General features: G+C 32.2%; 1 protein-coding gene across 1 annotated transcript; it reads right to left on the bottom strand.

Annotated features, from left to right (window-relative positions):
• Positions 1-428: 428 nt before the first annotated feature.
• LOC129912347 (tyrosine-protein kinase transmembrane receptor Ror2) lies at positions 429-7098 on the bottom strand. Its single transcript, XM_055990570.1, has 4 exons — positions 6590-7098; positions 6255-6534; positions 5936-6178; positions 429-1778 (listed from the first exon to the last, which is right to left on the bottom strand). Exons 1-4 carry the CDS (start codon positions 6872-6874, stop codon positions 538-540), a joined length of 2049 nt encoding a protein of 682 aa, XP_055846545.1. The 5' UTR covers positions 6875-7098; the 3' UTR covers positions 429-537.
• Positions 7099-13856: the final 6758 nt, after the last annotated feature.

Below are 13856 nucleotides of genomic sequence, written 5' to 3'. Positions count from 1 at the left end.
GGAAATCTGGACAAAAAGGCTTGTTGGTTAAGACTGTGTCATCGCGAGTGCAAGAAAGTATTATAGACTTGCTCAGAACGTGACGGAAAACTTTAAGGCATTACAAAAATATAAAATTTAAGTTTAAATACCGAAGCATGGACTCTGTTTTGTGCGAAAGGTTACAAAATGAGGGTTGAGAGTGATCTGTAATGGCATGAGCAGGCAATTTTAGATGAATCCTGATCCTGACAGATATTCTTTTGGGTTAAAAAGTTTATAAATTTCGAGTTTGGATTTCTCTTTTAAAGTTCGAGGGTAAAATGAGACATGTCGTTTCGTCTAGAATGATGATTATTGAATTATGTATCTAAATTACATACAAACTATAAACCTAATAAAAACATACAATATTGAATAAATAATGAATACTTAAGATAAATCTGTTTCCTTCAACTTAGACTATATTCTCAAAAAGAGTATCGTTATACTGACATAAAAAAAAAAAAAAAATGAAAAAAAGGAACGAGAAAAAGAAATCTTTTGGTATTTCCATATTTACAGCATAGACTTGCATTCAAATTCTACAATACTATGCTGAATGCAGTGAGTAATTTCAGCAAAGCTTGGTCTCTCACATGGCTTGCGATTCCAACAACGACGCATTAGAGCATACACTGACAGCGGTGTATTATCCGGACAACTGAGTACATTTCCTTCTTGAACATACTTAATTACTTCCTCATGGGTTAAGCCATAATATGGTTGCAGGGCGTACGAGAATATCTCCCAGAGACAAACTCCAAAAGCCCATACATCTGATTCGATGGTGTATTTGTTATATAAAATACTTTCTAATGGCATCCAACGTATGGGAATGACATCATTCTCGTCGCCTTTATAATAATCCTGTAGATAGATTTTGTGTGATAAACCAAAGTCTGCAATTTTTACAACCATTTGTTCGTTGATTAAACAATTGCGGGTGGCCAAATCTCTATGAACGAATTTTCTTTCAGATAAATAAACCATTCCGGCCGCAATTTGTTCGGCGATTCTTAAGAGATCGGCATCGTTGAGATCCGTTCGTGTACGATTAGCTTGATGGGTAGCAAATGGGGAACATGCTCGTAAAAACTCACTCAAATCCCCTGGTGACATGAATTCGAAGAGAAGACACATTGGACGACCCAATGCACATACTCCAAGTAATTTCACTATATTCGGATGATCGAATTCGGCCAGAAGACAGGCTTCCCTCTCAAAATCAGATTGCATAGCTTCACTGGCATCGTCTTTAAGCATTTTTACTGCAACCAACATTTCATCGTCACCAGGTATTAAACCGGGAGCTTTGGCTTGAAAAACCCGACCGAATGCTCCCTGACCTAAGCTACGAACATAAATAATATCACCGCGAGGATATTCTAGTTTCTCTAGCTTGGTGTTTAATTTAGGTTTTGGTTCGTGTATTGTTGCAGTGCTGCGTATGGTTCCTGTATGCATACTCCGCAATGTGCCGCATTTATGAGTGCTAGTTGTGTCCAAGGTGTGGTGACTGGAAGAAAGATTACAATCGCGACTCACAGACATATTGCATTCAGATGGTGGCTGCTGTTGAAGTTGTTGATGGACATCTTTGTGTTTGGCTACTTTATGAATGAGTAGAATTATTAAATGAAAGGCTACAATTCCTACGAAACCTATGCCAGCTAGAAGGAAGATCATTGATGGTGTAAAGAATGTTTCCATTTTGATGGGAGTTGTAGTGTCTTTGCTAGTCATGTCGATCGAATCAGCTGTGAAAGAATAAATTATTTTGGATTTTTTTTTTTAATTTTTGTAGAGAAAAAGGTATTTTGCAATATGTATACAGAAACTGGGCAAATTAACTTAATCTACCTATAAATGGAACCCTATATCAGGGGCAAATTATGTCTACCCTTCAGAAGGGGATCGTATCACCTTTTCTATGGAATATGCTAGTGAATAAACTATTGCTAGACATTGAAGGTCTAATTTTGGAGGATGACGTCGCAATTGCCATTCCTTACCAGCGATGAATGTTAACAAAAATTAATCTTATAAAAGTGCTTTACAAAATTCACCACCCAAAAAAACACCCTAAAAAAAATCTCATACATGTGCAGAGTTATATAACGAAAATTGGGCAGGTTCAGAAACGTTAGGGACTAAATATTTAGGTAATGGGCAGGTTCAGAAACGTTAGGGACTAAACATTTAGGTAATTTCTCGGTCTCTGATTAATCAACTGTCAAAAAAAATTCTTCCAATTTAGGTAATTTTATTGGAAAGCTAACTGGAAAATTAAGGAAAGTTTTTTTTGTCAACATGACAGCTGATTGCTTTTAATTACACAATTACTTTAGCAGAATTAAATCAATTTGTGTAAAAAACGAGTAAAAAGTGCATCGGTTATAATTAATATTATTTATTCATTAAAGTTAAGTAAAATTTGGGTAAGACCCTCAAGCGATCGGTAAAATTATTAAGTAAATTTCTAAATTTGACAATACCAACACATCCAAACTAATTTAGTCAATTTACTCAAATTTTCGTTCAGAAAATGACGTTGTCTAAATATCTAGTCCCTAATATTTCCTGAACGTGCCCATTGTGACTTTTTAACACCTACAGGTACAGTGACTATATTTCTGAAAGCGAAACCGCGTACAGATAAAAAATTCGTTGGATCGTTTTGAAAATATTGATTTTCAAAAAAAAAGTAGATTTTTTTTTAAATGAGGTTCATAATTCTTCTTTATTTTGATATCAAGAATTTTTAAACGATTTTGTTGAAATCGTTTAAGGGCTGGTTTGTTCACACTAGATTATCTTTTAATCAAAGATTTTTCTATGGATTAATCCTTGATTAAAAGATAATCGACTGTGAACACACTGGCCCTAAGTTGTTTACGAAATCAAGAAAGCGGTTTTATAATAGTTACTGTTAATAAATTCTAAAAAAATATATTCTGATTCCATATTTATTGTATGTTTTTAATTTTGCCTTTTTTATCCGTTACTGTCTTTTTTGTCTATTTTTAACAATTTTATTTGTTTTTTACGCCTTTTTTTAAGTATATTGCTTTTTCTAATCGAAAAAAATCTTGAATCTAAATTTCTATAAACCATAAAACTTCGTTCACTTCATTTGAGATTATTTCGCTTAAAAATTATGGTCGTAACATAATATTAAGAAAACAAATTTGCTTGAACTGAACACATAAGAAAAAGAAATTAGGAAGATTGAGTAGGCACATTTCTTTTCTAAATTAAATTTCTTATTTTTTTCACGCATTATAATACATTTTTGTATCTTGTTCGGCCTTAAAACCCAAATTTAAGAAATCTTGCGAAAATCAGGTACATAGTTCTAATACACTGTAGATGTTCATTTATTTTGAAATTTTTTTTTCGAAGGACACCGATTGGGCAAGTGTTTCCCTTTTTAAAGAATATCAACGAAAATGAATTATTGAAAATTCACTTCTGTTTTGTAACTTCTATCAGGCACTAAAAATAGTTGAACAAATAAGTTCTGTAATTAATGGCGACTTTCCGAAAACATTTAAGTGTATAGCTTCGACAGTTTTAAATCGGGTCTAATAGTTTATGTTCAAGTAGAGGTCCTTCGGCGGTAGAGGACGCTTCTTAGAGACAATCGCAAGAGGCTGTTTTTTTTAAAAAAAAGCTTTTGGTAGTTCAATGCTTTCATAACACAGATCGACAAAAATAAAAATATTTTTTGTGCTTGGGTTTAATTTGCACTTTTTAGGTTCATAGTAAACCAAAACAATAGATCATCACCCTTTCCCCTCCTAAGATTTGCTTTTGTAGTGTTGGAAGCAAAAATACAATTTTCATACCCTGTGAGCCTAACTCCAGTTTTATGAGCTATAGTGCAAGAACCGTGCATTGTACAAAAAAACTGTTAAGGTATAAAATGTAGATAATTTAAAGCTCTACATTTTTGCCAAAGCACTTTATTCGACTTAAATTATAAGAAAAAAGTTATGATGAATACAAGGGTGTTTTGCTCCGAAAAACCCTGTTTTGTTGAGTTCAAACTGTAATATTTTTTTTATCTAACATCAACTTTTAAGACTTTTATACTTTTTTGAAAACTGCAATACTGGGACAAGTTTTAAAAATAATAAACCAGAGTCACACAATACAAATTTCTGTCGTCTTGTTGCTCTGAAATAAAAATAAGAAATTGAGTTTTTATGAAACTTGGAACTGTTCATTCATTTGCAGAAAAATGGCGTATGATTGTTCTTATTGTTAGGCAATGTTTTAGTGAAAGAATCGTAAAAAACAAAAATCAATAATGGGCACAGGAAGCAAAATACAGTTGCAAAGTAGGGATTTTTCGAAATTTCACAAGAACTGCATATGTAATCGAAAACCTCAAGGATTTGGTATGAACAAGTTACCAATTCCTGAAAGATCTAAAGTTGGCCTATCAGCACATTTCGTTTGATCCATTACTTTTTAGACACCTTGCATATGCAACAAAAGAATAAAAAATACTATGCAAACAAATTAATTCAATTTTTCAATAAATAAACAATTTCAATATAAACTAGTCTAGCTACTGTTTGGATACATATATTAAAATACCATCGGAGTAAATTACTTTTACCATAAATATTGAAAATAGAAGGTATCATATAATGGCTCAAGCTACCATCTAACAAAAATTCGAATAAAACGAAAATTTCGATTTAATTTTTCTTTTTTCTTCTTAAATTTCCTGATTTTTTTTTTATTTTTTCTGAATATGAATATAAAAACAGCATTAAAATGAAGAAAACAAAACAAAAATCAGCCAAATCGGTTAAGACGTTCTCGAGTCTTTGCCAAAATTACGCACGACAAGTTTTGTAAAAGACAGATTTACTTGATTACTGGAAATTGCTCTGCTGACTTCAGAAGCAAATTAAAAAAAAAAATAAAAAATGTTTTCCAGATGAGAATCAATATATCTATCATAATTTGCAACCCAAGCACAAATTTCGTGTTGAACTGTGTAATTAAATACCAAGGTCTTTCACCTTTTTATTTAATAAATGCCTTTTTTGCCTTTTATTTGATTTATATTTGCCTTTTTTGAATTTTTTAGGTCAAAAAAATCTTTTCCCTACATAATAGAGTTGGGCATGGGCACTTTAGTTCATTTGAGTGATCGATCAATTTAGTTCAAATCTAGTTCTGACCTAGTTAATTTTAATTCAATTAAGCTTAATATATGTAATATATAAAAGAGGCACTTCAGCTATAACTAAGTGGATATTATAATCATCGCACTTTTTTAATATGGAAGTGAGAGTGAGATGTTACTTCTATTTTTTGTTTAAATCAAGCTTTCACTAAATTCGGGTCTTTTACTAAGGGCCATTGTATATTGTATTTAATCTAATTTACTTTTTTGGAGTTCACAGTTCATTTAGTAATGTTGCTATACATTATTTTAGGAAAAGACAGATTAACAGGAACTTGTTTGTCAGAGTCTTGAAATCAGAGTAGTGGTACTTGAAAAAGAAACGCTAGTAGGTACTGAACCAAGTTACATTGACACTTCTAAATCTAAATCTTGAAGTGGAGCAGAAAAAGTGTTTTTACTCCGAAAAGACTTGGATGAAATTTCATTATGCATTTTGGTTTCTGAAGCCTTTATTCTTAAAACTCGGCGTATAAGAAATTCTTCTTCTAATCCCGATGTGCGGGAAAATCGAACTTTATGAGATGTTATGTGGAAGGAATTGAAAGCTTTTGCAATGTTTCGTTGTTTAGTGTACCTCAGTAAAATATACGCTTTAGCAGAATGGGTTAATGGCCTCTTTCTAATAATGTTATTTGCACAGTCTACTTGTTTTAAAAACTTTTTCATGCATTGGATGTTTTATACTTGTTTTTATAGAAAACTTACGACAAAGGGGCACATCACAGTGCTGCCATCGCACAGACTCATCTGTCGTATAACACCATGGATATGGTTCCTCTCCGCCAGCATTTCGACAATAGTTCTCCCCCTCGGCAATTTGTGGAAACACAAGCGGTGGTTGGATATGTTTATGTGGATGTTGTGAATCCCAACGTTGACATGGGATTCCAGTCTTTGATATGTTTACATGGCCAAGATAATATCTTCCATTGCCATTACGGCAGTCATCTTTTTTTTTTTAAAATAAATATAAACAAAACAAATATTGGCAAAGTTTTTAAAACTATTTAAGTATTTTACATACAAGAAACTTGTAATTCATCAATTTTCGTCAATCCAATATAAGAGCAATTTGGTTTTTTGGCAGTTTGATTGTATTTGGGCAGGACAGAGCAATTAGGCAAGCGGAAGTGTCCTCTGGACTTGAAAAAGATTCCACGTTCTTTTTTCTCCTCAATAAGTACCCAATCGTTGTAGCAATATTGCAAATGTGTTGCCACACAATCCTCATAACACAGAGGAACCTTAACAGGTTGGCCATTCTCTGTTTGGCATTGTGGGAATGCATAGGAGCATAACATTTTCTAGAAAATCGTTTTATATCAGACCTAAACATCTAAAAACTATCTTTCGACTTACTTCAGCTGCTACACGGCATTGTCCAGTTAAATCGGAAATCAACTCTTCAAACAATGCAGTGGTAATCTGTTCGTTCTTCCAACCACCATTTGGATCTTCTCGACTATACCACACTTGTCCACGAATAAATGATTTGCAAATTTTGCCATTGTACGGAGCACAATAGCCTTTTTCTTTGTGATTTGGTGCTCCGTCAAATTGATGGTCGATATTTTTCATGGAGCTGCCATCGATTCCGGTTGTTGTAAACAGAAGAACATTGAACATAAGAAATTTTTGTAGCATACTTTGTTTTTTTCTTTTGGCAAATTTGCAATTGAAATTGAATGATTTTATAGCATATTTTGTATTAAAGCGAATGTGGATTGATTAAAAAATCATTTATTAATGTTTAAATAAATTGGAATGAATGATTGCAATGGAAAAAATGCGTTTTTATTGTTGTGGAAAAAGTTTTTCGCTTGTGTATTTTGATTTATGAGATGACAATTTGCGGAGACGACGCCTTTCATTTCTTTGACACAACACAGGGATGGCAAATGTATACATTTTGGACATGTTCAATGAGCATTGTAAAAAAAATCAGTTTTAAGGGCTTAACTACATTGGTCACTTTTTTGGAAATGTACAAAACGTCGCCTCAATAAAATAATGTATGTTACATTCGGCTACTTTTGGGAAAACGCAATCAAAGTTCAGAATTTTTTTTCTCGAAAACTGTACGGTGAATTTTTTTAAAATATCATGGTATATACAGACAACATTTGCCTATTGAATTGCTTTAGAATTATTTCAATATTCCAATCCAGAAACAAATAATAGTCAATTTTGTCCAATATGCCGTTGTCGTATGTAACGTTTTCACAGAAAAAATTTGTTAGTCAAACACATACGACAAATTGATGACACATACGACAAAAAATAAACAAAGTTTAATCCTACACTTGTTTACGACATACGACATACGACATAAAATAGAAATCAAGTTCGATGCGAAAAAAAAACACATAGAACAAGGTTTTTTCTTTTTAAACGGTTTACGTTAATTTATTATTTTAAAGTAGAACAACTTAACCCTTAATTCTTAAAATATATATTTTTTTGTTTAAACAAAAGAAAAAAACTTAAAATAAAATTTAATTCACAGAAAAAATAATATTTTTATGTTATTTTTCAAAAAATTTTAGAACTCATGAGATGAACTTTTAATTCTCGGCCATTCCATTCGCATTTTTAGGACATTTTCACGCTTATTATCCAGTCTATCTCGTTGAAGAAGCAATCTTTTTTCTTGAAACTTGGTAGGTCTTAAGGGCACATTATAAAGTTGAAGTTCTAGAAGTTTCAAGAAAAACGAATTCAAAATAGCTAAATTATTAATAGACAAAGACGGTAGATTTGTACGCGTCTTCTCCGTTACCGCTTTATCTGTGAATAATTTGAGTACATTAAATTAGTTTTTCGGGAAACTTCTAGAACATCAACTTTATCATGAGCCCTTAACACCTACCAAGTTTCAAGAAAAATGGTTGCTTCTTCAACGAGATAGACTTAAAACAAAGTCAATGTTTGTGTCTGCTCCGTGTGGAATGGCCGTTCTTAAAATACCTATACTTTTTTTTGTATAAACAGAAAAAAACTTAAAATCACATTTAAAGGCTTAACTACATACACCACTTTTTGAAAAAGTACAAAAGTGAAAAGATTTTTTTTCTGGCTATCGCAATTGTTTTGTGAAAAAGAGTATAGAAATTATATTTTAGACCAAAAAATAAGCTTTCTGCATCATTTGTTTTAATTTTTCAGGCCGAAAAACTATACAAAAATGCGTTTGAAAATTTTCACTTTTGTACTTTTTCACTTTTTGAGCCAATGTAGTTAAGGCTTAACAATATCCCAAGTAACAATTTAGCTTTCATAAGGGTCAATGCAAGCTATTTTTTGACTTGTTTAAGAAGAAGGACAAGTCTTATGCAAATCATTTTGGCGCACATTACCGAATTTCCCCAAGACCTTCCTCCACAGGCAATCCACAAGCTAATAGCTTGTGACGAACAGCGTCAAACGACCTTATGCAGGCCTTTTTACAAAACAATGAAACATCTTAGGGAAGCTATAGCTTCGCTAAGGAAACTATCATTTGCATTGGATGTTATAGTAAGGCCTTATGGAGGTTGTTATAAGATGTTGAATTTATGAATAAAAAAAAAAGATTTTATTGAATTTTTTTTTTCTTTTAATTTTTTTTCTATTTTGTTTTTTCTTCTTTTTTGGCCATGTTAATGCTTTTCCTGTCGTTCTGAAATGGGAAGAATTTTATTTTAATTGAAAAAGAACACATTTTTTTTTTTATTTCACAAATGGCCCCGCCAGGAATCGATCCCACGTACCTCTGCATACCAAGCCAGCACCTTACCAGTAGACCATACTCGAATATTAAAGATGAGTGGCAAAAAGGGAGCTAATTGAAACCTCACATAAAAATGCGATGTTTTTTTCTAAAGTGTTACAAACATTGCATATCTGCAGGATAAAAACTTTGCATACTTATTGGTGAAAAACATTGCATACTTGAAAGATGAAAACATTGCATACTTACAAGAACCTCTTGGAACAGGTCTTATGAAAGCCTTCTGTCACTTGTAAATAGAAGGCTTCTTTAGAACGGTTCAAACAGGTCTTATAAAGGTCTTCTTTAACTTCTATTTACAAGGCTTCTTCTAAACACATCTAGATAACCTTAAGAAGACCTCCTTTTTTTCCAAAATGGATGATTTGCGTAAGTAAGCCTTAAACTAAACTTATACAAACTTTAGCTTGCCGAATCGAAGAAAATGGACCTTATGCAAGTAAAATTGTTACTTGGGATCATGTGCAGCTTCATAAAAATTTCGGAGGGCCGAGTTTTCCTTTTGATTTTCTAACTGGTACGTGGGATCGTTATCTTCATCGTCTGCTGAAAAGTCCTTGTCACTGGATTCAGAACACTCATTGGGCGAACCTAATGGATCGACATCGAGGAATTCATCATCCAATATTTCGTTGCTCATGCTAAATAAAATAAAATCATTAAACCACTTTCTAAGCATTTAGTATGCATTATCATATTACGCATAAAGCTCCTCCCATAAACTTGGCGCAGGTGACTCGTCCGCCCTGCTCGACATCTTAATTGCGACTGAAATTACCCTCGTCTGTGTATTTCCTTATGAGACATACGACAAACGTTTACCGAAATTCCAGTAAAATATTGTCGTATGTGTAGCGAAAATAGCACATACTACAATTATTTACCGAACGAAGAAAAACACAGATTTTGTATGAAAAAATTGTAGTATGTGATAATGTGATAATAGATACTGAAAATGTTTGTAAACCTACACATACGACAAAATGCATACTGATTATCTCGGAAACGAAGACAGATATCGAAAAACGGATTTCACAGAAAGAAAGAGAAAAAATCAATTAGCAAAACTGCATTCAAATCTCAAAACCTCAATTTTGCACATACGACAATATTTTATTGAGGCGACGAAAAGTAAAAGCTGGGCCACACCGAAAGTTTATGCAAGGAAAATTAGTAAAATAATACAATTTTTTTCAGGGTGTTGCTCCCAATAAAAGTAAGAAATTAAATAATTAAATAATTTTATTAATTGTTCAAATTTATTTTATTTCGTTCGAGCCATTACTTTTGGGACATTGTATGAAAAATGATTAAATAAAAAATAACTAGGTATTTAAGCCCCAAGTAACAATTTTACTTGCATAAGGTCCATTTTAATCGATTCGACAAGCTATAGTTTGTATACGTTTAGTTTAAGGCTTACTTACGCAAGTCATCCATTTTGGAAAGAAAGGAGGTCTCCTCCCAACAAACAATTTTGCTTCTATAAAGCTTTATAGAAAACAAAAGAAGCATGTATAAAGCTTTACAGAAGCAAAATTGTGAGTCGGGCTTAAGGCTATCTAGAAGTGTTAAGAAGAAGCCTTGTAAATATCAGTTAAAGAAGACCTTTATAAGAACTGTTTGAACCGTTCTAAAGAAGCCTTGTATTTTCAAGTGACAGAAGGCCTCTATAAGACCTGTTCCAAGTGGTTCTTGTAATTATGCAAAGTTTTTATCCTGCAGATATGCAATATGTTTGTAACACATTAGAAAAAAACATTGCATTTCAATGTGAGGTTTCAATTAGCTCCCAATTTTCCACTCATCTTTAATATTCGAGCATGGTCTACTGGTAAGGTGCTGGCTTGGTAGGCAGAGGTACGTGGGATCGATTCCTGGCCGGGCCATGTGATGAACATAAAAAAATGTGTTCTTTTTCAATTCAAATAATAATGGTATTCACGATCCGATGCAACTGGTCTAGTATCATTGCAAAAGTGCAAAAGTGTAAAATCTTACAACACTACAACAACAAAATATATGGATTGAAATTTTACAATGGTCTTGCACTTTTGCTATACCCTTACCCTATTGCAAAATAAAAATACAATGGAGTAAAATTATTTTTGACAGATGGCAGCTCACCGTCGCAACGCCCATGATAAACAGTTTGTTTTTTTTATTCTGTTTATAATGGTTGTCGCTACTCATGTCCCGTAATTTAGTTTCTTTTGATGTAAAATAATTAGTGAAAATTAATTAACCCGAACAAAACAAAGAATTAAATTATAAAAAATGGAAAAAAGAAGAAGCAACGGTGGAGGAAAAAAAACATCATTCATGCTTCAATATTTACTATAGATAAGAAGAGAGGCGTTCACGATCTATTGTAAAAAAATAAAATTTTACATTTTTACTAGGCCTGTTGCACCAGATCGTGAATACCCCTAATATTCTCATCATTTCAGAACAACAGAATAAGCAGTGGAATTTTCAAAAAGGAAAAGAAACAAAATAGGAAAAAATTAAAATAAATAAAATTATATGTAGAAAATGGAAAACAGAAAAAATCAAAAGAAAATAAAAAAAAATGAAATAAAATTCAATAAATTCTTTTTTTTTGTATGCATAAATTCAACATTTTCTACAACACCTTCAACAACTTCTATAAGGCCTTATTATAACATCCTACGCAAGTAATCCCTCTGCAGAAAGACCTCCGTAAGGCCATTTTAAGCTGTTTGTCACAAGCTATTAGCTTGTGGATTACCTGTGAAGGAAAGTCCTATGCAATTTCGGTAAAATGCGCCAAAATGATTTGCATAAGACCTGTCCTTCTTGTTATGAAAGCCAAAAAATAGCTTGCATTGACCCTTATGAAAGCTAAATTGTTACTTGGGCCTAGTACGCAGATCGCGCTAAAATTTATCTTTCATACAAATTTCCTCCAAAGATAAATTTTAGCGAGGATTTTTAGCCAAGTAGTACGCAGTTCACGCGCTAAAGCCTAGTACGCAGATCGCGCTAAAATTTATATTTCATACAAATTTCCTCCAAAGATAAATTTTAGCGAGGATTTTTAGCCAGGTAGTACGCAGTTCACGTGCTAAATTCGAATTCTCATCTACTACTTTTGCAAAAAGTTTCCACTCAATTTAGCTCGCGAAATAATACTCAGCGCATTTTTTCACAGATAAATTTAGACATTTTTGTGGTTGTTGTTGTTGCTGCAAGGAATAAGAGGCAAAAAAAACCTTGAAATATATAAAAGAAGAGGAATACAACAAAATGAGAGCGTAAAAAAGGTATTCTGCAGGTAAAAAAAATATGTAATGTTATACCTATTGAATGTAAGCTGGTATATAAGTAAATGAAACTGTGATTCAGCCGTTATTTTTAAATTTAAATTTATCTTGGCTTTAAGCGAACGCATTAGAGATAAAAATTGTCGAGATAAAATTTAGTTTGGCGCGATCTGCGTACTGGGCTTAATACGCTACTGAAGCGAAACGAAATTTTCCATACAAAATTTCCTTAACGAAATCTTGAAAGAAAAATTTCGTTTTTCAGTACGCGGCCCTAGCGAAAAATTAGAGAGTTTCCACTCATTTGTCACTTAAGCCTAGTACGCTGCTGAAGTGAAACATAAAATTTTGAAGTATCCAAAGTCAACAGCGAACATGTTAACAAAAAATAATACCATCGGGTATTATGGCAAGGGAAAATAATAAAAGTACAAATAAAAAAATTCAAGAAAAAACATCAGAAAATAAGTTTTAAAGCAAAAACAAAACAAATTTAATTTTGTTCAAGATTTGGTTAACGTAATTTTGTCACTTATTTAATTCATTTATTTCTTGTTTTAAAAATTATTTTCTGTTCTTTTTATTGATTTTAAATTAATTTGGAATTTTTTTATATTCACTTTGACAGAATACTTGATAATAGCCCTGTTCCATTGGAGGTGGTAGTTTACTCGTGAGTAGAAATCTAGTACAACAACTACACATTCCTATCTAGTCGAGTAGAAGATCATGTGTTAATTCTAGTACTAGATCTACTCATGAGTAAACTACCACCCCCAATGGAACGGGGCTAATATTGTTTGTTAGCATTTTCGTTGTCGACTTCGGAGACTTGACTGTTTTTCCATACAAAAATATATGTACATTATTCAAAAATAGCGTAACAAAATCTTGAACGAAAAATTTCGTTTAGCTTTTCCTTTTTCAGCTCTAGGGAAAAATTGGAGAGTTTTCACTCATATGTTACTTACTTTTTATTGTCCTGTGCATTAATCTTGATTCCGAGAGCAGTGTTGACGGTTTTTTAACTTTTAATTCATTTATTTCTTGGGTTAAAAATTATTTTCTGTTGTTTTTTCTTGATTTTGAATTAATTTGTCGTTGTCGATTTTGGAGACTTGAAAATTTTTCTTTTCGTTTCAGCGAAAATTCCCTTTGAAAATAGCATTTCCTTTGATTTTTACTTGCGATCCTATATCGATATTCTATAAGGAAATATTTTGAAGTCTCCAAAGTCAACAGCGAACATGTTAACGAACAAATACCAATATTATGACAAAGTCGAAATAATAAATAAAGTTACAAAAATTCAAAAAAAAAATATTACAAAATATGCAAAAACAAAAAAAATAAAAAAAAATTGTATGGAAAATTTCATTTCGCTTCAGATGCGTACTAGGCTTAGACTAGTATACAAATATTAGAATTCTCATTTTGGAAATGTTATCATGTTTTTTATACCAAACACCACAGATTTCTTTTGTGGAATTTTGATAGATTATGAATATTAACTTATCAAAATTATTCCTTTACGAAGTTGTTAACCAATAGCGTTTCAGCATTTTAAGTC

This window comes from Episyrphus balteatus, chromosome 1 (genome assembly GCF_945859705.1).
Source record: "Episyrphus balteatus chromosome 1, idEpiBalt1.1, whole genome shotgun sequence".
NCBI classification, from domain to species: domain Eukaryota; kingdom Metazoa; phylum Arthropoda; class Insecta; order Diptera; family Syrphidae; genus Episyrphus; species Episyrphus balteatus.
The sequence above is the reverse complement of the archived record's forward strand: the minus strand, read 5'-3'. Positions and strand labels throughout refer to the sequence as shown.